Below are 27,643 nucleotides of genomic sequence, written 5' to 3' on the forward strand. Positions count from 1 at the left end.
ATGGGTATTTGACTGTATAAATTTGATTGTTTACGGGCAAGAGAAAAGCTCAATTAATCAAGGAATTATTTTTCAATGCAACTTATAAATAAGCATACATCCACTTGAAAGTTTTCGAAATATCCACTATAGTAATTGCTGTTCATTCACATTCTATTTGAACATTTTTGCACATTATATTAACATATTATTTATATCTTTAAACAGTCTTTTTTAAACATTAAAATAATTCGAATTTTCATCCCTTCATTAAACAAAAGCACATTTTAAATCGACTGTGCAGAAAATGCAAACAAATCTATTATGATTCAGTTACGAGTTTGGTCTGTAAACCAAAGTCAACGATGTTTGCAATTGTCTTATTTTGACACAAACATAATCCGTTTGCATTTATCAAGGACTACAAAAACTTGAGAATCGTCGAGAGTCAAACAAGTTCTCCTGGATGTCAATTATTTGATAATAATTTTGAATCAAAAATGAATTAAGTTGTCAATAAATAAATAAATACATTGTTGCGCCGCTAGCGGTATTAGTGCAGAAAGATCAGACCAGCAGAATACTATCTTGTGTTCAGACACGGCAGCTGTCCAAACCTGTATTCAACCACATTCTCCCAGTCTAAAAAGCCTTAATGGAAGACTCTCAAAGCATTGTCCCATGCATATGCATGTTTCACATGCACCAAACAGGGCGCATTATTAAGTATTCCGCTCCTGTTTCTCTGAGTCAACACATGACGTTTTCTCTGACAGCGCTGACGAGTAATCGGAGCCTATTGTCTCTTTTTAGCCTGTAATGTGAGGAGGGATGGCAAAGAGGGCAGCCATCTTCGATTCTCTCTTTTTTTTTTTTTGACCTGACAAGATACATTACCCTCAATGCATTTCTCTTGTTTAAGTGTTTCACTTGTCTTGGCAAAGGAATCTAGGGAAGATGATCTATATCATGAATGTTTCATTATTCCCCTGGGAATTAAAGGACGTAAAAAAAACAAAAAAAAAAACCAGCAAAGCAAATCATAAATGAGTAAATTTGCAGAATGTGATCAAATGTTTGCACTGAATATGTTGTCATCAATGCAACAAGACTACTTACTGTTCTTCTGTGAGTCAGCTGAAGTTGCCTGCAGTCCCAAATTCGTGCATTATGGAAGTTAATTGTGATGTTGTGTTTCAAGTCCCTTAAAATCACTTGGGCAAGGCAATGATTTAACAGCTAACCTTGGCAAAAAAATAAATAAAAAATGGACTAATCGCAAATGCATCTCATCATCTTAAATAACTCTTGAATCCATCAATTCAATACGTTCATTACAATGATATTCGTTAACGCATTCCTTTGCAATTAATAAAGAGTCGCTATAACCTCCTTAAGTCAAAGATAGCACGACAGCGGGAGTTGCTAAGCGGGTTATTGGAAGGTAATCTCAATGCAGTAGGACGTAACGACAAAAGTACACCACTTCACAGTTCAATGTCTCACAACCAAGATAACATCTTGTCTCTTTGTATTGGTCCAGCTTCTGTTTACAATATTGTCACCTTCATAAAACAATGGCTTATGTCTTTATATATTTATGACCAGATGTTATCTTTTCTCAATGCTGGCTATTTTTGCTAAAATCAAACCTTAAAAGGCCAAAGCACAGGTGTCAGACTCAAGGCCCGGGGGCCAGATACGGCCCGCCACATAATTTTATGTGGCCCGTGAAGACAAATTGTGCATCGAATTCGTGTTTCATTACTAGAATTGCAAATTGACTTCACTTTTAATAATATCTTTTTTTTTTTAATCTTTGTCCAGTTTTTACTCGTCTGATTTGGAAACGAGTTATTTGTCAGTTTGTTTTGTAGCTTTTACTGTATATAATATGAGGTGCTCATACATTTATTTGGATTGACAGTCATAATGGCCCTCCGAAAGAAGCTATGACTATAATGCGGCCCGTGAAAATAATGAGTTTGACATCCCTGGTCTAAACCGAACAGATTAAGTGATTCTCCATTTATGAATAAAATTCTTAAATATATTCATTATTTGGTTCAGGGTTTTTTTTTGGGGGGGGGAGAAGAAAAACTGAGAAAAAAATGACCTTGGCCATTAGGAAGTTTTCTGTTTTACCAAAGACCTCATGAGATTACTGTACTTATTCACAAAAAATGAAAAACAACTTTATTTATCCAGTCAAATACTAACACACATTTAAATCAGGCAACTCTCTAAGCACACAAATGATACAAAAATATTGTGAAAATGCAGAATAGATCACAGTGACAAATAGATTTCTAATGCCAATTCAGATCTTCAGTCCATTAAGCAGTGTTGTTGTATATTCCATATCTAAAATTGATTCAGAGGTCTAGCACATAAAATAAAACCAGTTTTTGAAAAGACAAAAAGATTTACATTTCCTTTTAGCCCAGTGGTTCTTAACCTGGGTTCGATGGAACCCTAGGGGTTCGGTGAGTCGGTCTCAGGGGTTCGACAGAGCCCCCACTGAGGAGGTCCGAACAAACCTGTTTTATCGCTTCTGATTTGCCAGTATGTAATTTGTTGCGAGTTCATGCATTGTGTTGGTTTTGTTCTTTGAACAAGGTGATGTTCATGCACAGCTCATTGTGTGCATTAGTAAAAAACATCTATGTCTTGAATTTAAAAAAAAAAAAAAAATTCACTAACGAGGGGTTCGGTGAAGGCGCATATGAAACTAGTGGGGTTCGGTACCTCCAACAAAGTTAAGAACCACTGTTTCAGCCATAAGAGATGTAAGAGTCTTTAGAAACTCACTGCATATTAATTAAATGTTTTATTCATTGTCAAAGAAAATGATTTCTTTCTTTCCCATGTAGGTGAATAAAGGAATCAACCAATTATTTCCCTTTCTTTGCTGGGAAGTGTATGCTCATTATACTGATGTTGCAAGTTATGCCTTTTCTGTCTGCTGTAATGCGGAGTTATAGTCAAGACATGTTTAGATGTCAAAAAGCTCAGCTTCCTTTTCCTTCCAGAACGCGAAGCTTCGATCAATGTACCGAATGATCTCCTCATTGCTAAACTCCTTGAGTTCATAGATGACGTTAATGGAATCATCTTTTCCTCGAGTTTGAGCAACTGCTTCTGTGGTGGTTTTTACAGTAACGTCTTCATCTGGAACCGCTTCTTTGCTTTCTGCGGTGCACGGGAGTGTCTCGGCTTTTTTTGTTGCGTCAGTATTTTGCATGTTCGTCACGCTCCTTATCTCATCATGCTGAGCATTCGGCTCATTTAGTGACATATGCTCACTGTTTTTTAAATCCGTCTGTGAATTATTGACCAAGTCCGGAAGTGAGTTCTGTTCCCCACACTGGCTGGTATCCAATGCAGCATCTAGGGCTGCAGCGGGGGAGACAAAAGGCAAATCGATTTGAGATGGCGAGGGAGGATGTGTATTTGGAGGCGGAGGGGGTGGCGGATGACAGGGTGGGGGCGGAAGGGGCTCTTCCACTGGAATGAAGGCCACCTCAGGAGACATCGAATGCAGAGAGGCCGTCATTACACCTCCCTCGTCATCAGAGTCCCCAAAGTACTTCAGCTTGATGTCCTCAAAACCATCCAGCCAGTCTCTCGTTCCTCTCTCAATTTCTCCCATCACCTCCTTGTGAAACTGCTTGATGACTTTCCACTGATGCCTTCCGAGGCGATCAAACATCTCATAGCACAAGAGGTGGCGGAATTTGCGCTCATCGCGCGACATGTTCATTTCCAGCAGCTGGAAGTATCCGAGCATGAAAAGATCAAGCGTCAGGCTTTCGTAGCTCACAGGTGAGCCGTTGATGTGTGGCAAGAAGTGTTCGGGCCAGTAGATCATCTGGGCTCGACTCAGCCTGCGAATTTGACGGCTGGGCACTTGGCTCATGATGGTCCTCCAGTGGCCGATCAGTTTCCCCACCACTTGCTTGGACTTCATGAAAAGGAGGAGCTTATCGTCTTCTCTGTGAATCTGTCCAACACTCCCGTCCTCCATGTTAGCCTGACTGAAGTTCTCCCAGCTCACATCCAGATTATTTCCTCTTCGTCCAGCTTCAGAGATGGTGTATTTGCGCCAGTGTTCTAGGAACAGGAAGACAATCCTCTCTTTCCTTGTTTCAATGCATTCCTGAACATAGCTCAGATCTGTCTGCACCTCCAAACTTCTTGTTAGTTGGTGATTGTTTAAAAAGGAGTCTGCAGAAAGAACCTGGTTAAACTCCTCAATCTTAGTTGGAGCTATCATCTCCGTGGCTGCATAGGTTTGAGGAGCATGAGATGCTCCGATGACTGGCTCTTCAACAAGTTTCAATACCGGCTCTTCCTGTAAAGGCAGAGAACCGTTGGTGTGGGACTGAGGCGAGCCAACAGAAGAACATGGGTCATCTTGACAAATACTCTCTGGACTATTTTTCGACTTGCTTACAACTGGAAGTGAGCTCTGGCGTTTATACACCCGTGTTTCTTTGCTACTCGCAGGTTGTGACTGAATTTCATAATTTGCCTTGAGGTTCTTCACCGATACGCCAAACTGCTTCATCTCCTTCTCCACATCTTCTTTTGTAGAGAACGACTGAGAGCGCCCAATAAATCCCGTCGCTGGATCAGGCTGAACGGCTGCCACATTCTTTGTCCCTTTTGGAGAATATCCGGGGCTTAACAGTTCCAGAATGTCAATCTCTTTGCCCCCCAGTGTGGCAAGAAGAATGGCCATGCTCTTGAGCAAGGTAGAAATTTTGCTGCACCAGGCTGGAAGATCTTCAGCTTGGCCATGCACCTGCTTTGGATTGACTGAAAAATGTCCTTGATTGAGCGCTGCAGAAAGGGGTAGAAGCTGATGCAGCTCCTGCTCGAGCTCTTCCAGCTCCTTCTCAACTTCGGAGACCTTGTGCATCACTTGTAGGTTCTCAATTTGCTTCTCAATGCAGTTGAGATCACCCTCGGTCATCAGTTCCCCAAATGGTCCCAAAATAGCATTGTGGATGTGGGAGTAGTGCCATTCCTGAGGATGGTAGTGCCCACTCGCCGCAAACTAAATCAGAGGTCAGAGAAGACCAAGAGACAAGAAAGTGGAGAGGAGGGGATGGACTCTTCAGCACCAAGTTCCTTGTTGAAACACATGCTTCATTGCACATCCTTTAGGACACACTGGCTTTACATGGATTTAGTGGTGCAATGGCACTGCCTCTCTTTAGGCATCATTTAAAGGTAAAATAAGACATGTTGCCCCAATTTTTTCTTTTGATTCAGCCTTTGCATTTACCCAATATAGATGATTATGTAAGGTATGTACATAATATAGATGATTATGTAAGGTATATATACATCTATTTTCATATCTGCTCTTTTGAATTTTGTCAAGTTCTTTATTTAACTATCAGCATTTATCAAAAAACACTTAAACTTATTTTATGTTTTGAATAAATTGTTAAGTTGCATGAGGCCGGTTGCATTAGAATGATCACCGCTGACGCCCATAATTCGTGCAACAGTGACACCTAAACATATTTAAAAAGCATGGCTTGGTTGGTAATGCAATAGAGCTGACATATTCGGAATCAGTTGTGGTTAAGCATTGTGCACCACATCACTCTGATGTAAACAATAATATGAATAAAATATATTTATCCGCACAAGTTGTATGATTCAAATGCACCTTCAGTTTTTTGTATGCGTTTTGTTGAAGACTGTTGTTTGAACTGTAGTGTGAATGGGCTCGACATCACACCACTGAATCTGCATGTATCAACTTGAAACCACAAATCACTCCATCATCCAACAATGGCTCACTCTGTGAAATTCATTCATCAAGTGTTTTGATGCTGTGATGGGCAGTGGAGTCAAGTCTTCCTATCACTCCAAAGACTCCAAACATGCAAAACATGCAGCGTTATCCTTAAGAAATGCCAACCTCTAGGAGCATTCAAACTTGGAGAGCAGTTTTAAACAAACTAGATTCATTTTCATTTTGGGGGGGAATTTCCAATCCACTACAATTACTTTTATTCTTCGCACACAAAAATCATGGTCACAAAAAACCCACTTCTAAATCAAGCTACATTCCATTTGTTGTGTTCATTACTGTCAAGCAAAACCAGGCTGTTAAACGTTCTGCTTTCAAATTCTTGACAACACAAATGGGATGGCTCGAATGTGACAAGAAGGGCAGCTGCCGTGCCTACCTTGCGTTTGTGCTCCTCCTCCTCTTGCACTTTGACCTGAAGCTTTCGTACCATCACCTGCCTCTTCCATTCGGGGATGGCTTTACCCTGCTCATCGTGCGTGGGTACGAGCGCCTCCACGTCTGCAAGGCTTGACTTTCTCCCCGATTGTGCTGCTGCCGTGCCAGTAATGCTGCTTCCATTGATTACTGAATGGGAGTGTATTTGCTCCAAGCTGGCTGATGCTGACATGTTCCTGAAGGTTCCCGTGCTAGGTGGACTAGGAGTGGGACTCGGCGTTGTGGGTGGAGAGGTGACTGACGTATTGGACGTGCGTGGGGATGACGTCTTGGATGGCGGGCTACAAGGGCGAGTCTCTGGTGGAGAGACAGTGTTTCCCTGGACAAATGCAAAAATCACAAATGGACTTTTAACAGGTTGGATGTGATTCTAACGAATGCATACTTTGTAATTCCCCAAATCCAAGGCATGAGACAAAATGTCACGCAATCGCGGGCGCTTACGTTGTTGCCTGTTGGCCCACTGTTGGAAAAGACAGTGGTGTAGCCTTTACTGTGAGGTGTCGGCTTCAGGCTCTTTCCGGCTTTGATTTCTGCCAGCAATTCTGAGTTATCACCAGTGGGGGACATCATGTTGAAAGATTTTGTGCCTAAAAAAAAAACAATTATGCAGAATTATTAAGGAATCAAGATGGAATAGAGGGAGCGACAAAGTGATTTTTGGCATGCTTGATATTTCATCCAATCAGGTAAGTGTTACTGTTGACATGGAACATATCCAGATTGGTGGATCACTGGCTTGGACACTCTTTATTATTAGCCATATTTTGTTCTTAAAACATATCATACAACTGTTTCAGAGAGACATCTGCCCTCTTCAAAAGACTCCAAATTGCATTTAAGTGTCACCTTACCAGACATCTTTGTGCAATTCAGGCAGAAGCGGTCCAATTTCATTAAAGCAAACGAAAAGGGGCTCACCTGATGCTAAATTGGACCTGCTGAACTTTCAGTTTAAGAATGGATTGTTATAAAATGTACGTATTCAGCATCCACAGCCCCTAATCTGCTTACAATGAACAATGCAGCAACCTTCGACACATACTTAAGCTTTGACCCCTAATTCCATTTACAAAGAAACACTTTTAATTTTTTTTAGGGACTACAATGACTGACTTTACAATAAATGTCGGAAAATGTCACACTGTCTATTTTATAGGCACAGTAAATTTTAGAAATATAATGAATGCATATTAGTAAATGAGTAACCAAATTCAAATAAAACCCCAGCAGCTGACTCTCACGTCAAAACAATCACATTAATAAAAACAATACAACTCAAGTAAGAGAGGAGCTTTAGGTTTCCTTTATAACTTTCACCAAATGAAACTTCATACACCATTTAGCATTTCACTATTTGCACAAAACACAGTCTAGGCAATTCACACCTCACCTTCTTTAGAGAAAAACCTCAAATAAGTTGAATATCCTCAGTCATCTCTAATTGCTGGATGAAAATAAAAGAGTCTTCACGTCAAACAGTTCCCTGTCGAGGTCACCGCAACTGGCCGCCAAAGCCCTAGCACCCGGCAACCCCTCCTCACACTCCCTCACTCTGTTGCACTCTCCCTCCGGGAGGAGAAAGCAGTACCCTGTTAAAGCCCCATCAACACGGTCGGTGGAAAATCTAAAGGAATCACCGCTAACTGAAAGTGACAGCGAGCCATTGGCAAGCTGGCAAGGAATTATCACGCACACGTACACTCGCACGCACACACACTCAGCTTGTTAGTCAAAATCACCACAGCCAAGTTGATACACAATTTCTTCATGTTCGCCATTGGCTAGCTTGCTTTCCTCACAACACAGCAAAACAACTCTGGATAAGGTACACTTGACACATGTGGGGAACACTGATTCAGATGGAATGCTGATTCAAATTGTGAACTGACTCCAGTACACTACAAACAACCTTTTTTTTTTTTTGTAAGTGAAAAGCTGAATAATCAATTTCTTTGCCTCCAAACAAAGAAAAATCCTTGAAAGCGAAAGACCACAATAGAAACAGAAGTAAAAAAAAAACGTTTGTAGATTTGGACAAGAAATGACTCCATCATGGAAGTAAACCTACAATTAACATTCAATGACAACAGTAAAGCCAGGTTGGACTTTGCCGTGAAAAAAACATTCCATGCTCCAAAGACTTCTTGGACAAATAAACCAATGTCAATTTGAGTCAAAATGATGGTAAGAGGGTGAAGAAAGTAAGAAAAGGGACATCTCAAGAGTCAAACAATTCCATAGCAATGTCAAATATGGCTTCTAATGTATTATCACTTTGCTGCAATTAGCCAAAAACAAGACAACTGAATATAAGGACTTTTTTAAAGGTATTAAAGTCCAGAATTATTGGTTTGCAGCTTAGTGTCTGTTTTATTGCCTTGGTGTCTCACAAACCGGCAATTTTTTTATAGTGAGAAACCACCTATCTGAGGGTATCACATTTAGTTCCCCCCCCCCAATCAGAGGGCATCTTGCCTAACGCTGTCGTTTCATATCAGGGAATGGACTTATTGGGAAACACAATGTATATAGTTGTTTTGTGGACTCTACTTACTCTTCATTTGTCTTAGTGCCCCTCCCTCTGCCTGTGGAGCAGAGAGACCCCCGCCTTGAAAGAGCAGCAGTGAGGAAAGACCATGGCAGGCAAAAGCAGAGATAAAAATAGACAAATATCGTAAGCAGACAAAGATGGTACGATGCAAGTGTGAAAACAACAGAAAGCAAGAAGATAAAATGTTCAAGAAACTGATTCCAAGTTGCAAAAGTATTGGAGTGTTTCGACAGCACTCTTTGTAACCAAGTATATGTTTTTTCATGTCATCAAAAGTCATGTGCAGTACAAATGAGGAATATAGTTTTAGGTAAGTTAATTATTTGGGTCAAAGGTTGAGATTCATTTGTTAAGATGATTACTTTTGTGAGTAAAAGCTGCTATTGAAGTTTTGAAAAGTGGCACACTGATACTGGATTTTTACAAAATCTAATTGAAAATTTCAAAAGACACAATTTGTCTTACAGTATTACAGAATAAATAAATATTTTTTATTTTCAAATGTTAGCACAAGCGGTTGTTAGTTAGGACACTATTTCCAACCTAAACCCCGCCGCAGAGTTGTGTTCTTAGAAAAGACTTCCTGGCACCTGTTGCAGTACACAGTCAGTCAGCAGCATGTAACACACGGACGCACTTTAAGAAATGGCCGAACACTAAACCAGCTCAGAAGGTAATGGTAGCCCTGCATCGTGAATTTCAGATAAATTATTCAGGGCTGCAGTGTTAGGCGCAATACATCTCTACCTTGAGAGATTTCTTGCCTTTAATATGCTTGTCTTAAGAAATGGGACCAAACAAAAATTTATTTGATACACCAGAAGTAATGGATTCCAATCTTTGAAAATGTTTGTAAATATATGTTCAACCTCCTTTTCAATTGCAATAGGGCATTTGAAGTCAAGGGAAACTCACTTCCTGACGAGGAAGATGCACGTCGCTGTTTGTTGGAGATGTTGGCAGAGTGATTCTGGGTTGTCGGTGTGTCCGGTGGCAACGGAGGAGGTGTTGGGGGTGTTGGCGTCGGGTTGCTTGGAGGAGGAGGGGGAGGTGGTGGAGGTGGTGGTGGTGGTGGTGCTGGGGCTGGGGCTGTTTCCTCCGCAGTGCCATTTTCAGATGCTTGGGTGGAGCCATCGCCAGGCTCCTCCAATAAAACAGAGCCCTGGGCATATAAGTGTGAACCCATCATTAGTGATATCACGTATTCTCTGTGCACGCAAGAGTACATTGTGACCTATAAAGATTGCAACCTACGGCTGTGAGAATTATGCTATCTTGTTTTTCTGATTATTTGAAAGGAAGGGTTAACAAAATGGAACAATCGTTATCTTCCTCTGAAAACTCCTTGGCTCAATGGGGATTATTTCCCATACTTTTTACTTGGCCGACTAATTTGTAGACAAGGTCATTCAAATTTGTGCAAAGGAATTTCAATTTCAGTTATTATTCAGACAACACTGATGGGTCAATAAATTTATGGTCAAAGAACCTCAGCTCTAAAACCTGTGGGGTCCTAACTGGACTATTTTTGACATGGTCTGTCAATCAGTTGTTTTTACAGGTTTGCGTGAACAGGGATCATTTTTACAATGTTGTCCTTTTTACACAGATGACCAAAAAACAAATCATGCAATGTAAATCTGTGCTTCCCAACCTTAGCTGGGACAAAGCACCCATCTTAAATTTCAAAATTCTCACGGCACACCACCACACAAATATTTCTCTACAAGAATGAATACTGAAATAATGATCATTTCGTCTCAATTCACTCCCAAATTGTCTTAGTGTGAATTCTGGGCTTGTTAAAGTGACACCACGGGAAATTCTTAACAATTCTTACCAAGTTGTGTCAAAATCAATCTTCCGACCCGGAATGCCTGTTCAAACACCCGCTCGGATGAGGGATCTCTTTATTTCTTGCGCAGACTATTGCTTGTGACAGATGTAAGCGCATCCCTGTTAGAGGTCGCCCCCCCTCTGCTGCATTTAATCAACTCATAGACTCCGACACAATAACAGAGCTAATATGGCCCACTCTCCAGGGGAAACAGCAAGGCTAAACAGTTGGGCACGAGCCATCTGCTGCTGTAAGTGATAGTGCTGAACCCCCACGCCCACCATTGCATGCGTCTGACACACTCTGAACCCTGCTGGAAGCGAGTTAATGGACCGTGACAAAGAATCAGCCCCACCCCTTTTATTCTTCGCACGCGTGCCCATCATCGGAGGCCCCTTTACTCTCCATGCCCCCCAGGGAGTTTGGGGGAGGTTAGTGTCCAGATGAGGCCCGGCGGCACGTGCCGCTGATTAGCCGACCCATCTGCTCGAGAGACCGGGAGGGGCCCCTCTGAGGCTGTAATTGGCTCAATGGGGATTATTTCCCATATCAGGCAAGTGCGCCCACTCCTGATTCCCATGAGATTATAGTAATACATCTCCAGACACAGATGATTGTGTTTGACAGACCTCGTTGAGTGTGGAGGTATGTGGCAACAAATCAACTCAATAATAGATGGGATTGTTCTGTACTGTATTGGTTTTAATCTTTTCATTCCAAGCTATTTAAATCATTCTTTTATGCCAGGTCCTATTTTATTGGTAATTATAATTGGAACGTCCTTTTGTGTCAAGGTTTGTGACCACCATCTTCCAAATAAATAAATAAATCAAATAAATAAATAAATAAATAAATAAATAAATGCTATTGGGAAAAGAAGATTGGAACATTTAAAAAGAATAATAAAACGGATCTGCTTTCATTGCATGCTAAAAATAATTGAATGAATATTGTGCAACATCTTTTAAAAATAAATCTATAATCTCAAATATAAAAAAGTATTGAAAAGTAATCAAACGGCGACCCCCGTTCAGTACAGGGATTTAAATTTATTATGCGGTAATTTTTCTTTCAAGATCTCTTCCCATATGTTTTGGAACAAACAGGAGCGATTAATTAATCTGTATTTTGACATCATATTTATTACACATCGATGTTTCAAGCATCCATTTACAATTTCACATACCGTATTTGCCGGTGTATTGGTCGACCTTTTTCGATCCAAAATCGACCGAAAAAAATCGACCTCGACTTATACACCGAGTCATAAAATTTAACTTCGTATTCATCGCTTCAAATGTGATGGTAACCAAGGCCGTTTCTCATGCATCTCATTGTGCGTTGCACTTAGAAAATTTGAACCGGGCGGCGTGCGCGAGTGCGCGGCCCGCTGGAAGTCGAATGAGGCGCCGCCACCACCTCCGCGGTGCTTATAAACAGCCGATCCGCTCGGCGGAGGCTATTTTCGGCCACTTGGCTCGTGCGCACGGCCTCCCGGATGTGCCGGGCGGGTGCGCGAGCTCGCCGGCCGCTGGAAGTCGAATGAGACGCCGCGACCACCTCCGCGGTGCTTATAAACAGCCGATCCGCTCGGCGGGGGCTATTTTCGGCCACTTGGCTCGTGCGCACGGCCTCCCGGATGTGCCGGGCGGGCGCGCGAGCTCGCCGGCCACTGGAAGTCGAATGAGGCGCCGCCACCACCTCCGCGGTGCTTATAAACAGCCGATCCGCTCGGCGGGGGCTATTTTCGGCCACTTGGCTCGTGCGCACGGCCTCCCGGATGTGCCGGGCGGGTGCGCGAGCTCGCCGGCCGCTGGAAGTCGAATGAGGCGCCGCCACCACCTCCGCGGTGCTTATAAACAGCCGATCCGCTCGGCGGGGGCTATTTTCGGCCACTTGGCTCGTGCGCACGGCCTCCCGGATGTGCCGGGCGGGTGCGCGAGCTCGCCGGCCGCTGGAAGTCCAATGAGGCGCCGCGATCTCCTCCGCGGTGCTTATAAAGTGCCGATCCGCTCGGCTTGGAGCTATTTCCGGCCTCCCGTTGGTGCCGGGTGGCGTGCGCGAGCTCGCCGGCCGCGATCTCCTCCGCGGTGCTTATAAACAGCCGCATGCGCACGGCCTCCCGGAATTTGAACACATTTCGTCAATAAATTTCGCATATTGAATTTTGAAGTTTAATATAATGCAACAATTGAGCTCGACTTATACAAAGGATATATCATAAAATCGTAAATTTCCGTCGAATTTTAGGGGGTCGACTTATACACCGAGTCGACCTGTACACCGGCAAATACGGTAATTGTGCCAAACAAGAGTGGGGTAAAAACATGTCAATAAATCATTGGTCAGACTACAACAATAATGCAAACAAATCTGTGTCTTTATCACTTCCACTGTTCTTGTTTCTTTGAAACAATGATAATATGTAAACCTCTCGACTGCACTTCTAGAGTACCTAATTTATCTGGACGGTGAATGCTTAAATAAATCAAATTTGGCCGGCTGTCCAAATGAGCTCCATCATCGCTTGTTTGACAGTTTATACAGCAAGGTGGAGGCTCAATGGAAATGAGGGGGCTCTTTGCATCATGTGGCAAACAAATAGCTCAAAAGGACAGTGGATTATGTAACCAGCCGAGTGGCATAATACACAGGTAAATATTGCCACGGTAACCTAATGCCAACAATTCACCATTAAGCTAAATCCCACTTTCATTTTCATTGCCATCCTCTTTAAAAAGATTTGCCCTAACTTTAGTCTAGACGAGTGCATGCCTTAATTACCTTCACTGTCTAGCATGCAGGCACGTGCTTAAGTGTGTGACGGTTACCTCCTCCTTTGGTGCCATGTCTTTGCTCCCACGGAGCTCGGCGCTGTCACTCCCCAGGGTCTTGTAGTAGTCCCCAGTGCTTGGCTGCTTATTGAAGCTCCTCGACTTTCTGTTGGAGTCTGCACGCCGCAGCTTGTCGTGGTGTTCTCCCACTGTCAGATGCTAAAGCAAACAAAAAAATAATAATTTAAGTAACTTATATTACTGTAAAGCTAACTTCAAAATGCATTTGGCATAAATACAGCCACGGCCAATTTACTTCAGCAGTAAATATTTCGCCTAATATTAGTTTGGATGAAATGTTTTGTGCAACATGGTGGCAAATGGCTTTTCTTTCCAGATTAGCCCTCCAGTCGACAAAGCGGCTTTATTTTAATAACTGAACAAGGCTTGTATTCAGCTGCAGTGCACCGTTGGCATTTGTGTTTCAAATAGGAAGCACACAACATAAGCAGCATGAGACTTTACAGTTTTGTATATACAGCTTAAAGTAAGAGGCGCATAGCAGCAAGGACTTTCACTTTCACCTACAGTATCTCCTGGATTCATAAAGGTCACACATTGAAGTCTCAATAAGAATATTCAACATGAATTAGCAGAGGATTTTAACATGGAACTCAACCAGTACGGGCTTCTCGTGGCAATGCTACCCCGTATTTTCAGAATTCCATTCTCTACTCATGCGTCATATTCTTGAGTAAGACGCCCATACATCTTGCAGGTGTCCAGTTTTAAAGTAAGAGGACAGCTGACTCCTGACCTCTTTCTTTTTTTGCAGTACCTCATTCAGAACACTGATGAGTCTGGTAACCTTTGCCGACTGGGCAGTCGTCCGGGAGGTGGGACGGTAACGTGAGCGGTGTACACAGATGGATTGGTTTGATTAGCAACCTCCAGGCAGATGGGGCAACAATAGCAAAGCTTTTGAATAACGTCACCTCCACGCAACCAACGCAATGCAACCCAACCCCACTAGTTCACATCTCAAGACATAGAAACATGTCGACAGCCTTCCTTTGCATGCGGTATTGTGGTTGATTTGAGTTTACCTGGCGCCTGTTTTGTAAAACAAATTTTCTTGTGTTGTTAATCCAAATATGTGAGTAAGTGCTGAATAAGCAGGGACTTTTAGTCTAAAAGAACAACAACAACCAGTGGAAACACTAAAGCCAATAAGCACCATTTAACTGACAGACTGACAAACACTATCAGCTACAAATCGGAATCCTGCTACTTAAATACACCAGCAGGGATAATAAAACCTTCAACTTATTACGCAACATCGTTCCTGTCGTCTCTTTAACACCTTACCTTGACGTTTAGCGTCTCCCGGACTTTTGCTGTCGTCTCAACAGAGCCTCGGCCACAAAGCCCGGCGGAGCACAGAGAGTAGCTGTCACCAGATCCAGAGTGTCACTCACCTCTTCTCTCTGCTCAGCGCTACACCCGTCACTCTACCTGCCCCTCTCACTTTACGCAAAGGCCTCATCAATAACCTCATGGGCCGGCCTTGCAGTAAGTGATGATGTCACCGGTGGCCTGCACTACGCAACCATTGGCCGACTTGCCCAGTTATGTAAAGCACAAATAACCCGGTGCTTCCCTCTCCGTAGCATTATCACATATCTCAAAGTCCATCGACTTTTGAACAGCTGTAATAAAGATCCAAAGAATTACAAGTGTCACAGGCAAAACAGTCATTTGTCTACCTGATTCCCACAAAAACATTTGATTTGAGTCAATGCAAATCAAGTGACTGAAGTTCTTTTCAACTGCAACTTCATCTGATTCCCTGGATGAGTTAAGCCTTCGCTGTTACTATAGCACCAAGAGTAAATATTTTTTTGTAACTATGTTTATCGTGCATGCTCACATTGTGTGTGTGTGTGTGTGTGTGTGTGTGTGTGTGTGTGTGTGTGTGTGTGCGGGCAGGTGTGCCCACGTGGTCCCAAGGAGAGGCTTAGGTTAAATTCTTAATGAGGACTCGGTCTTCTGGGTAAAAAGAGGAGAAGGAGCAGGACTAATTAAATTCCTCCCTCCCACATGACTGACACAGCTCACCCTTGAGACAGTCTTAAGCATCAGGCCACTATCACTACCTTGAGTGGCTTCCTTGTTAAAAAAAAATACAAAAATACAAAAAAAGACCTACATTATTCTTATGGAAAAATCCAGCTTGTTCATCAGGCTTTATACTGGTCCCAATTAAGTGAAAGAGATTCTCACTAATAGGTTGTCTCTTTCATGATATAATAAGCCCTGAGTGATAATTCACTCATCAAGTATTAGCGTTGCAGTATTGATGCTGATTTTACCTGTTTGTCTCTTTCAGCACACTGTTGAGTGATCTGTTGCCAGATTCATTACATGAATTGAGTTCATAGTCATCACAGCGCATCAAATCTGAGGCTTGCCTCAGTAATGAGCGTCTTCATTAGCCTTGTGAGCCATTCTTACACAATAACGTCTTTGTGACCACTGTTACACAAGCGCAATCGCTCAACTGATGAGGCACAAGGGGAAATGGCAGCTAGTGGCAAGTGCATTGCCAACGAACTTTCCCAATACAGTAAAAGTGGACATTTTAGAGTGGCCCTTTATTTTGGGCACACGTGGATGTGTTGTATTGTGTGAGGCAAATGATTGTCGCACAAGATTGTTTTTGAGTGTGGCCAGCCTCAGGCACACCTGTGTAATAAACGTGTTGCTCTGCAACAGATATTGACAACATTTTGTAGAAAGTCTCCTCAGAAGAGGAATTTTCATCTATCTTCACTTCCTTTAAGAATCCCTCTTACTTGTCCTTACTTTTGTTTTTCAATTTGCAAGATTGTTTTTACCTCCTTCTTCTTGTTGTTGCTGCCTTCCACGTGGCGCAGGTTGCTTTTCACCTTCAGAAACTCCACCGATGAGGCCTCCTGGGGGGGCTTCGGTGCCGGATAGCCCGGGGGCGGCGGGGGAGGCGGAGGAGAATGTGGGGGAGGCGGGGGTGGAAATGTGGGTGGTGGTGGTAGCGTTGAAACAGAGTCGTGACTCTTCTTGGGCCTGTCTGGGTCGATATCTGGGTTTAGCATGTCCATGTATGCTTGCATGTCGGATATGGCTGTCTCTGACGCACCTGAAACAAAAACAACAGAGCATTTATTTCATGCCCATATACACTGTTGCCATATATTAAACCTTTTCAATGTTTCATTTAATGAACCAGAACTTGATAATACAGAAAAAGAGAAAGGAAAAATTATTCCATGAAATTTTATACACCGAAATTGACCTCGCTGAACTTACTTGAAGTCTCAGTTTACTGTTTGGCCACTAGAGAGCAGCACCAGTAGCAAGTTAATCTTTCAATTAAAATAACTAAGACTTCACCTCAATTTGAATACAGATACATAAATAAGAGTACGCTATTAAGACCAGTGCAGAAAATATTGGATGTCACATTATTCTGTCATTACTGACTGGTGCGTGCATTTGAATGAAGTGCAATTCACCTTAAGTGACCTTTGAAAGCAGGTGGAGATGAAATGTAAGAAGATTATCATTTGTAATAGCATAAAAGTTGACCTGTGTGCGCGGCCGTGTTCAGCGGTGTGCCTCGAGACAATGTTAAGCTGCTCCTCTTCTCCCCGGTACTGGATTGGCTGGAGTTGGCCGAGCCGTAGTTAGACAAGGAGCTGGCTGGTGAACTAATGTCAAAGTGGGCCGCTTGGCTGGTAGGGGGCATGGTGGTGTTTGGGGACGAGAGGCCCGAATCCTGCTGCTTGTTTTCAGGCTCCTTGTATGCGAGGTCAAGCGAGGGGTCCCGAGACAAAACCCGGTGCTCCACACTCTGTTGGTGGAAGTCAAACATTATTTTTCTGTATTGATGCTAGGCAAACAATTATTCGACTCATAGGCCTCTTGGTCCAGAGGCTTTATGATTGCAGGTGACTGTCCCTTGGGCCTATTTGCAGCGAGTCCAAGAAGGTGAATGGTTTCCACCTGATTGCAGAAGAATTATCGTTCCACTGGCCACTTGGGGGTTACTGTGCTCAAGCATTAATACTGTGCTGACACGTGTATTGTAATGCTACATTTTGGCCCTGTTGGGCGTATTGTATCAGACCTTGATTCCTATTGTAATAGCTTGTGGCACCTGCGAGCCTCAAAGCACATTTGACAATTCCTACAGCGGTTTTAAACGACATGGAAATTTGAGCTGTTGATCGAACAAAATGTCCTCATTGAATGTACCTTTGCGGAGCTCCCATTGGCCCAATTAATGCTGACAATACACACCCACACGCCCACGCGCCCACGCGCCCACGCGCCCACGCGCCCACGCGCCCACGCGCACACGCGCACGCGCGCACACGCACACGCACACGCACACGCACACGCACACGCACACGCACACGCACACGCACACGCACACGCACACGCACACACACACACACACACACACACACACACACACACACACACACACACACACACACACACACACACACACACAAGGGAAGGCAGGTTTAAGGTTGGAAATACTAGGTCCTGTGTTATTTTCATGGCATGTCAAGACCTAACAACAGTTATTGAATATTGCATTGTGATCATTGAATACTACCTGTATCATGCTGAAATTGAAAGCCAGTTTTATTCATTCTTTTATGCATGTGTTGGACTATTGATGTCTAGAGCAAAAATATAAATGCATAAAAATGCAGTTACAGCCAATCCCTTAACAGTTCTAGTGTCACAAATATTAGAAGTGATGATGTAGGTTTAGGCAACAAACTTCAGATAATGTTCTGAACATAAATAATAGTCAGCAGACTTCTTGCTCTAATATAAAGCCCCAATCTACAATAAAATCCTATTACAATAATATGTTCTACTAATCTAAATACAGCATTAGGAATAATATTGTGTTGGTAGAAAATGACTCATCCACACGTTTTTCCTCATCACCAGGCCGGGACATTTGGAAATTAAATCAGAGCAATCAGGTAGCAACCAATCACATCTCACTTGTTTTCTGGGTTTGAGACGTGATTGGTCGTTACCCCAAAGTCCTGGAAAAGAAAGTCTCAGGTTGATGACATTGCTCACCATGTTCTCGACAGTGCGTAAATACTTGGCACACTGGAAGTGTCCGTTGTATTCGGCCAGGTCAGCCCCTGTGAAGCCATCCTGATCCCTGATGGCCAGATCCACCCCATTGACCACCAGAATCTGACAGCACTGTGGAGGGACAATACAAGCCACACAAAATGTGTAGTCACAATGTCGAAATGCTTGACATGACCTGAGACTAGGCCCCAATCTTGCAAGATTTGAAATTAGATGAATTCATTCAGTGTTTTTCTTTTTCATTGCCTATAGTTGCATCGAAAGTTAAAGTCTCCAAATGCCGCCCATGTCACATACGTGGCTGACTACATCCTCTGTATTTCACCTGCACAAGCGCACTTTGTGCACCAATCTCATTAGGACTTGAGTGTTCACTTTCTGGCGGAGCAAATTATTCCGACATGCGCAGATTGACAAAATGTACCGGAAATTGGTCAGATGCGTTTGTGCTCACAATGGCGCATAATGACACAAACATTCTCTTCTACCTGTACTAACCTAACAAAATAAGAATGAAAAGAACTCCATCCATACAGACAGTTAGACCGCGCTTTGGGCTAGACTCGCATCGGGCACGAAAACTGAGCTTGAGGAGTTTGAGTAGGTTTCATTAAAAAAGAAAAAGAAAACCATAGTGACCGAGTTAGTGTGAATATCAGTTCAGACATTTGCCTGTTTCTAGCCCAATTCAAAATATTTGCGGAGGAAAGAACAAGGCATTTATTCCTACATGGTATAATTGTATGAGGAGTACTCACCTCCAGTTCACCGTTCTCTGCAGCGTCATGCAGCGGTGTACCTCCCCAGTTGTCAGTGACGATCTCACCCCCGTGCAGGAGCAACCAGCTGAGAACTTTTGTGTGACCGCGACTGGCTGCAAAGTGCATAGCTGTGGCCCCGTCGCCATCCTTGTCCATCAGACTGATCTCCGTGAAACTCATCTGAAGAAACACTTGTAGTCTGATTTTCAAATATCAGCCATTTCAGAGTTGCTTAAGGAAGTGACATTCAATATATTTTCCCGTATATATTAACACACTATCTCGATTTGTTTACAAGATCATTCCATCCATGCATGCATACCAGCCAAACAATGACGGTGTTGTGGCCCATTTGGGACGCGGCATGCAAGGGTGTCATCCCGTCGTTGGCTCTGATGAGTGGATCAGCTCCGCAGTCCTTGACCAGGTACTGGATGACCTCCAAATGGCCCTCCTGGCAGGCCAGATAGAGCGGTGTGGCACCATTTTTAGTTTGGGAGTTGGTAAAACTGTAGTGGGAGGAGAGAAGAAGACTAGGTTAAGATTTGGGCAGTTCACATTGCAAAGATAGCGGATGTTATATGTCGCAGCCTTTTCATTCACAGAAACACAGGAAATCTATGGTATAATTATTATAGTGTCGATGGTTTGAACCATGAATGACATGATAATCGCAGCACAATGTAAAACAATGTCATACAGCAAAAGATTGCTGCAAACACAAACCGATCAAGGACTTGTTTGATTTGAGACAATGCCCAGCTCATTCACCAACAAATGTGCATTCAACGCTCAATGTTTGAATGTCATTTCCCCTCCAGACAGACGGACAGCTGTTTGTTACGTATACTGTATCTCATGTCAGCAATCATCTTAAGGCCTACCAAGCGTCGGTGAAGAGTTTGGTATTCAAATGACAATGCAAAACATTTAGACAAAGCCTCTGAAAACAGTGTCGGGAACCTGCGGGAGTGCTTAAACAAACAAGATGCTTACTTGGGTTATTGTCATCTACAGTTGAACGGACAAAATTTTCATTCAGCTATTTATGTCAGGATTATCTGGCAAAAGCTCCAGTTTATTTGAAAGTAGCTATCAGTGAGCTATGCCCCCCTCCCAGCCCCTTTTTCCTGCAAAGCCCCTAGCCAAGCATCCCAAACCATGTACTTGTATCTATCCTTGTCCCACACAGGGAGGTCGGGAAGTGACCGGGTACTTCCCCACTAAATCCTATAAAGTTGTGCTTTATCTGGACACTGACAAATGAACACAGCATCTCCTAAGAGGATTACCACGCTGGTGGCTTTGCCAGACTGGCTTTGTGCTTAATGAAGGCTTACCATTGGTGAAGGTGGCCCGAGTGTGTGATGACTAGCCACAGACAAGGTGAAAAAAAAAAGAGAGGCGGAGCTCCTCTCCCGTCGAGACAAACCTGACCCAGCTGAGCTTTCACTTGATAAGATGCAGCTCAAGGCCAATGCAGCGCTGACTTTAGAGCCTACATGTACGCTACATGTTGATAAGCCCATGTACTGTCTAAATGCAACGCGCAAGGCTGCTTATGATTATTTGTGTTTTAGTCTGACCCAATATGTTGGCTTAGTCTTTGAGGGAAATGTTCAAATAGACCTGGATGTTTGCTATTTTTAGGGAAAACCTCAGTAATATTTAAAAAATAACGACAAGAAATATCAAACAATTTGCTCATCAAGCAGTGGCCAGAGAGTTTATAATCACTTGTGAGATATAATAAAACAAGGTCTGAAAAGGAGAAATAAGAAATTCTTCAAAATTTTTATGAGACGGATTTAAATAGTGAGTCTGACCAACTATTAAGATGTTGGCTAACTTCCCGCTCCATTGTGGAATGCATTAAACTCTTAGCAGAAGTACATTTGAACATTAAAGAAAATAAATGTTTGAAATATTTTGGAAGACTGCAGAAGTCTGTTTCTGTGGTTCCTGGGATAAAGACTGTGGTTTGTGTTTTTTTCATCACTTTAGATGGACTTACTTTGATAATGTTATACTTAAAGTGTGAATAATGAAACGTTTGGCGGTTGATATCATGTTACAACTATAAGGCAGGCTGATCAATATCTGACTATATTCTGAAGAAACTAAATGTCAAACTCTACCACCATAAAATATAAAATAATAAAATATTTAATGAGAAAATGATATAATGTGCGATATGGGCTATTAGATGTACACAGCGATTTGTTTTTCTCTCATTACAATGCCAGGTACTTAACTGATGATGTAACACAGGGGTCATGTTTTCCTTGCAATCTCTCAACGAGAACAAACCTGAGCCGTCCAATTGCCTCTTAAAACTCATGGATACAAATTTGGCACTTGTAATAAATCGCGAAGCAAGAATGCTTATCTCCCTGTTGCAAAGTTCCATTGCAAACAATGCTAGTGACCGGTGGAGCTTTTGGCTATTCAAACGTATTTGTTTCCCTCATTAGCTTATCGCAGGTTGGCGCTACTGTGTGTCGCTGTGGAGATAGTGACAAACAGCAAGGAGGGGTGGAGGAGAAGAGTGAATGGGGCCCCGGCTATCAGGGAGCTCTGTGTCCCTGGGGCTCATTAAATTTTCAACATGCACCTACCTAGCTGTGCCATTAGAAAACAGTGCAATGGCGACATTTATAGCATGTAAAGCATACAAAGCTGAAGTTCAAAGTATGCTGAGTCGTCACTTTCCCATTTCTGTTGATTAGCGGATTGTCACTGATACGCAATCCCAGAGAGGTCAATTATGCACAAATTAAGTACATATAGCACTTATTGCTGTGTTCCCTTCATTGATTGAGTCTGACTGGCGTTTTGTCACGTGCTGAAATATTTCATTACCTCCTGATTCTAGCTTCTTGGATATCACTGACATTTAGAACGCTTCAGCTTCAAGACTAAACCACTGAAGGTCACAAATAATTGCCAATGCATCAATAGTCGTCCCTGTATTATTTGTTCCGTCTTTGTATCAAGAGTGCAAACACAGAGGCTTTGTCCCCCAACCCCCCCACCCCACCCCACCCACTCGCCAAATCCCCACTCTCTTGCCAAAACCAGATGGCTCTAATGTTTTAAAGTAAGCTGACTGAAAGCGGCGGGCGGGTCTGCGTTGCGACTCGGACTCTGCATAACCGCAAATGACCCGGCTACTGATTTGGATAAGTGAGTGTGTGATTTATGCTGTTTTGTTGTTTGGAACTCCGTGTGCCAAGTTTGTTTGATAGAACGGACAACTCAGCCGCCCTAATGTGTTTAGCGGTGTCCATGGCAGTCATTCAGTCCAGCGTTATCTCTGTAAACCCTGATCGGGTCTGACTCTGCACTGATTAAGGACGGAAGTCGTCAAGTGGCAATCGCACAACAATGCCGACACAACAATATATGTTAGATACAGCTAAACAGACCAAGGTATTGGTCCAGGCAGACTTGCAGAGACTGTTTGACAGTATTGGTTAATGTAAAACCTAAACATCAAACCCATCAAACACTTTTGGAGATGAAATACAACAGAGAGCGTGCCAACCAACATCAGTAGCCTCACTTCTCCTATGAACAGTAAATATGAAATTATTCTGGATAACTTGCATAGGTAGCACGTGGAAGTTGCAATGTTTTTAAACCTCTAAGAGCGTGTTTCACCCTTTAACTGGATTTAAGTATTTAGATTGCAAAACTGAAATCTTGCGCCAGATCAGTGCCAGACTATAAAGTACATTTGCCAGCGTGAGCCCCAAAGCTTATTCACTCGGGTGTTTTTGTAACAGCCCTGACTTGTTTACTAAGTACAGCACAGTCAAGACAACATGTTTAATAGCGTTCTCCTCAAGCTAATGTGCAATGAAACGTTTACTACTGAGCAAGTTACGTTTGTTGTTTTTCTTTACCAAAATAAAGTCAACATGCTGATTCATGCGTGCAGCACATTATTTTTCAATGTCAATTTTGAAATTCACAAAAGGGCAATCAAACAGTCTAGGTCCAGAAAGTAAGGCTGCGTTCAGCCAGCCAGTCAGCCCAAATCTAATTTTTAGCCCATCTAAATTAAAACTGAAAAATCTCCCCACACTAAACAAAAACATGACAAAAGGTATGATGACTGAAATAATACTGATATTGTCCAAATTTACTTATCCAGTATAAAATCTGGGCCTGTTTAACTGAACACCAAAATGATGTACTCACAGAAAGCCATGACTCATTCTGTTGTATGAATGGCGGCAGGTGGACACACAGGTTTATTATACCTTCTGCCATATAATGGAGGAGCATGTCATTGTTCTGTCCGTCACTACAAGTAAAGTAGACTAGACATTAGAGCAAATAAAAGCAGGTCTACCTTGTGGAGCAGGTGTTGTAAAACTATTTTGGTGGCCTATATCAAAGCAGAGGCAGACATATTCTGAGCTCATGAGCGATTTTATGCAATCATATTTCATCCATAGATAGTCCACAATGAGTATCATGGATTTCTTTTTAGATTTTGGTTTTGGGATACATGCATCAAGTAATTGGTAATTAAAAGAAATGTAAAGGCTTAAAATACTGGAAGAAAAGATGAATGAGGCAGAAGAAGAAACTGTCAAAAAAAAACACAATTGCATCAACATCCCCTGTTTTGAAAAGACTAACAAGAACCCCTGCAGAGGTAAAACCATCTTATCGTTCTTACTTTGGGCTGTGCCCCAGTAAGAGTCGGAGCGAGGGCAGGTCTCCCTTGGCAGCAGCGTAGTGAACAGGTAGGGCGCCCGTGTCGGTGGCAGCCCCGGGGTCCACCTGGCCACTCTTCAGCAGCCACTCTGTGATCTCGTGATGACTGAAGCGGGAGGCCAGGTGGAGAATGGTAGCGCCAGAACTGTCTTTGTCCTAGAACCAAAGCACAGCAATAGCATGTACTTAACATAGCAGCAAGCCAAAAGTGTGATGATTATTGCAGTCATCCTAACTTGAATAATGAGAATAGATACAATTAACTTGAAAGGTCAGAGATATTAAGGTAAGTTGTCATTGCCTTTAGACAATTCCAGACTGCAAATGTTTTGCTCTTTCTACACACACACACGCACACTATGAATCCGAAAGCAAATCAAATTCAAAATGTTGTAGAAGTAGTGCTTTGCCACATGGCTTCTTGTGATGAAGACAACACTTTTCATACAAAAATGTTATGAATCCAACTCAAATGATTAGTAAATGACAAACGAGACACTTGGATGTCTTCCATCTGCTCTATCAAGTATATTCTCCTGAATTATTATCCTGCAAGAATTCAATCTTAAACTACACTCGTATGCTGCTGAGTGATTCATATCACAAATTTTCCATTTGTTATTTCACCTAAATCTATGTGGGAACGTGTAGCTATAGAGGTTTTCAATGCTTTAAAATAAAGCCATGAGAAAAGTCATAATCAAGATTTAAGTTTTGTGGGTTTAATTTAAAATAAATTAATTACTTTATAGACAGTCTACTTGTTGACCCCCCATAGTGTAGGGGTGGTATGAGGTCATTTCTTCAAGTTTCCAACACCATTCTAAATGTGACAGACGGTAACTGTAACCAACAACAAATTTTCCATTGAAAGTTGATATGAGATGTGTTTTTACTCAACTAGTGTGAAGAATACAGAGAAAGGAGCCTTTCGTGACTCCAGCACAGCCACCTACTCACCTCTGGCCGACATCCACCCTGGGTCAGCAGCCACTGTAAGCACGCCAGGTTGCCGGTGGCTGCGGCATCGTGCGCAGGACTTGCCCCGTTGTTGGCCAGACAGTGGCCCGGCAGCCCAGCCTCCTCCACCAGGAAGCGCACGCAAGCCAGTTTGCCCGCCCGGGCTGCGTGATGGACGGGCGAGGCCCCCAGTGCATCCTTCACGTCTCTGGTGAGCAATTTCGATGCGAACTGCGCTTTGAGAATTTGCACATCCCCCTGCCTTGCGGCCAGCAGCGTCCGCTCGCTTTCGACGACCATGGTTGCTGCAAGCTGCACGACGACCGCCGCCCCCTCCTGATCCCTTTCTTACACTTGAATCCGACTACTTCACCGCGAGAATTACCGCGGTGTTTGGAAACCGATCATCACATTGATCACTCAATTTCTCTATGGATCATCCAAAAGTCAGTCCATTCGGTAGTTTCAAATTCGAAACTGACCTGTCTCGCGTGCGTCTTCCTGCAGGATGGGCAAGCACCTGTTGCGCCCACGACGTATTTGAATATAATTTACTCCTCCAGCCACTTTGCTTTCCAACAACTACTAAGTCGTATCATGTGCTTCAAGAGTGTATTTTCCCTCTTCTGGCAGATGGCGACACCGGACTGAGCGCCCGGTAAATAATCCATCAGGGGGAGGATCGCTGAGCCTGTTATAGGTGGTTGGTTTCTGAAAATCGGCTCACCAGTTAAAGGGCCAGTACAAACTTCATGCCGCACTGAAGAGTGTGAGAGCGTTTTGGTCACATCGTTTATTGCGCAATGCTATCGGCCCACAAACCATGTTAATTAGTTTGACCATTTCGAAGGAAGAACAAAAAGGTCAGGCAACATTATTACATATTGCTGTGGCAGCAAGGTAGGCAATAGTCACCTAGTGGCTTGTCGTTTCAATCAACTCTCAAAATGACAGCCTTTCAATCAAATTCCAGTTATGTGACAGCCTTTCAATCAGATTCCAGTCTGGACATTAGGCCACTCTTTTTTTTTTTTTTTTAAATATAAATACAGCATACTGTACAACAATAGATCACCCAATTGTTTGGTATATGTTCGATGAGGTAAATTAACATTCTTCATATGATCAACTGGCTACATTTAAAATACATACCGTAATATATTAATTTGGAATAAGTAGAAAATTAGTTTTTAGATTTCTTTTGCGTACAGCTCATAACAGTGCATTTATGTAACATGTAAACCTTGCATGTTCCGTTTGACTTTACCTGAATGCTTATGAAGCACGGCCACCTGCCCAAGTTTATGAGCCAATGTAATTATTTGCACCGCCGAACGGTGGCAGCATGAAATCTTAATGTTCGCGACTAGAATTGAACTGTATTGCATTCTACCAAGTAGACGAGGTTAAAATCACTTGTGGGGCATTTCTACTTATTTCCTATATATTTAAAACTATCAGTAGTACATATCGAAGTATTTATGTATGTTACATAGCTGCTGCAACTAACACAGTGTATTGGGAAAATAATTTTCTTAATTAAGGATTTAGACTGTGGGTCCGCATTGAGTATATATTTTTGATATATACTTTACCTAAAGTAAAAGGCTATTATTTTCAGTGCAATATTAAGTAAAACTTTAATTTAGGCGGATTTTGTTTGCACAATAAATGTGACGCATCACTTCACCTCTTCCTCTTTATGCTGTCGTACATGATGGGGTCGGGTTGTGGGGTCGGGGTGCGTTGTTCTCGTTGGGTTAATCGTGTCAGACTCGTGCCTGACGCGTGCCTCTCCACACCATCTGTCACACAGGCCCAACTGTCATTTACACCTTGCACCAGTCGGACGTGCGCGGGGTGGTGGTGATGCTGGTGGGGGTGTGGGGTCTTTCATTCCCACGAGAGCCTCGATTAATTGTACAAGAAAATAGACAATAAGGACTCCCTGGTGGGATTCACCAGCACAAGTCATAAATAATGCAAAGTGTGGCCTGTTTAAACACTGCAAAATCATTCTGACATATTTCTTGTTTTACTGTGAAATTGTAGTTGTAAAAATGTAGGACTATAATAATGCCATATTGGTCTGTTTTATCATTAGTGTAATGTAATTTTAGGGTGCGTTTGAAACGTATTTATACAAGGCTTATATCAAACCCTGGTTGTTCAATGTTTCTCTGAATGTCAATAAATACCTAAATCAAAACCGATTATATTACTATATTATATTATGTTATATTTTATATAACAGCGAGCCAAGAGAATGTGGTTGAATCAAGTTTATATGCCCCCTACCCACCTTTGCAGGCAGCAAACAAAGCTTGCTGGGAAAGCCAACGGTTTTCCTCCTCACCCTGGGAACGCTGGGGTATGCCTTGCACGCGTCAGGCTCGCGACAGTTATTCAAATTGCGTTTAATTATTCGAGGCGCCTATACTCCCACCCCTCCACCCCAATTTTCTTTTGTGCGCTCACATCTGCTGCTTACACGCGGGAACATTCAAACCACCATTCTGGCTCCAGTTCACTCTGCCATGCCTGGGGCAGGAACAATGTGCACGAACCACTTTGAACAGTGAACAGATGCCCTAAATTCGGTTGAGC

General features: G+C 42.7%; 1 protein-coding gene across 3 annotated transcripts in view; it reads right to left on the reverse strand.

The window, feature by feature from the left end:
* The window catches only part of espn (espin), a 30,094-nt gene extending 2,654 nt beyond the window's left edge, over window positions 1-27,440 (reverse strand). Inside the window, exons 1-13 of one of the 3 annotated variants that reach the window (XM_088368675.1) lie at window positions 25,037-27,440; window positions 24,039-24,232; window positions 19,668-19,854; window positions 19,343-19,525; window positions 18,564-18,695; window positions 17,040-17,304; window positions 16,313-16,590; window positions 13,473-13,634; window positions 9,720-9,966; window positions 8,808-8,861; window positions 6,695-6,840; window positions 6,192-6,569; window positions 1,104-5,041 (exon numbers count right to left, since the gene is read on the reverse strand). In XM_088368675.1, coding sequence (XP_088224801.1) covers window positions 2,975-5,041; window positions 6,192-6,569; window positions 6,695-6,840; window positions 8,808-8,861; window positions 9,720-9,966; window positions 13,473-13,634; window positions 16,313-16,590; window positions 17,040-17,304; window positions 18,564-18,695; window positions 19,343-19,525; window positions 19,668-19,854; window positions 24,039-24,232; window positions 25,037-25,336 — 4,593 coding nt within the window. In that variant the 5' untranslated portion in view covers window positions 25,337-27,440 and the 3' untranslated portion in view covers window positions 1,104-2,974. Of the gene's footprint in view, window positions 1-1,103; window positions 5,042-6,191; window positions 6,570-6,694; window positions 6,841-8,807; window positions 8,862-9,719; window positions 9,967-13,472; window positions 13,635-16,312; window positions 16,591-17,039; window positions 17,305-18,563; window positions 18,696-19,342; window positions 19,526-19,667; window positions 19,855-24,038; window positions 24,233-25,036 lie in introns of those variants that run through there. The other 2 variants (XM_088368673.1, XM_088368674.1) reach the window with 2 other exon arrangements.
* Between the last annotated feature and the right edge of the window lie 203 nt (window positions 27,441-27,643).

Source organism: Syngnathus floridae, chromosome 2 (genome assembly GCF_059516105.1).
Source record: "Syngnathus floridae isolate MCC-2025c chromosome 2, RoL_Sflo_1.0, whole genome shotgun sequence".
Taxonomy (NCBI): Eukaryota; Metazoa; Chordata; class Actinopteri; order Syngnathiformes; family Syngnathidae; genus Syngnathus; species Syngnathus floridae.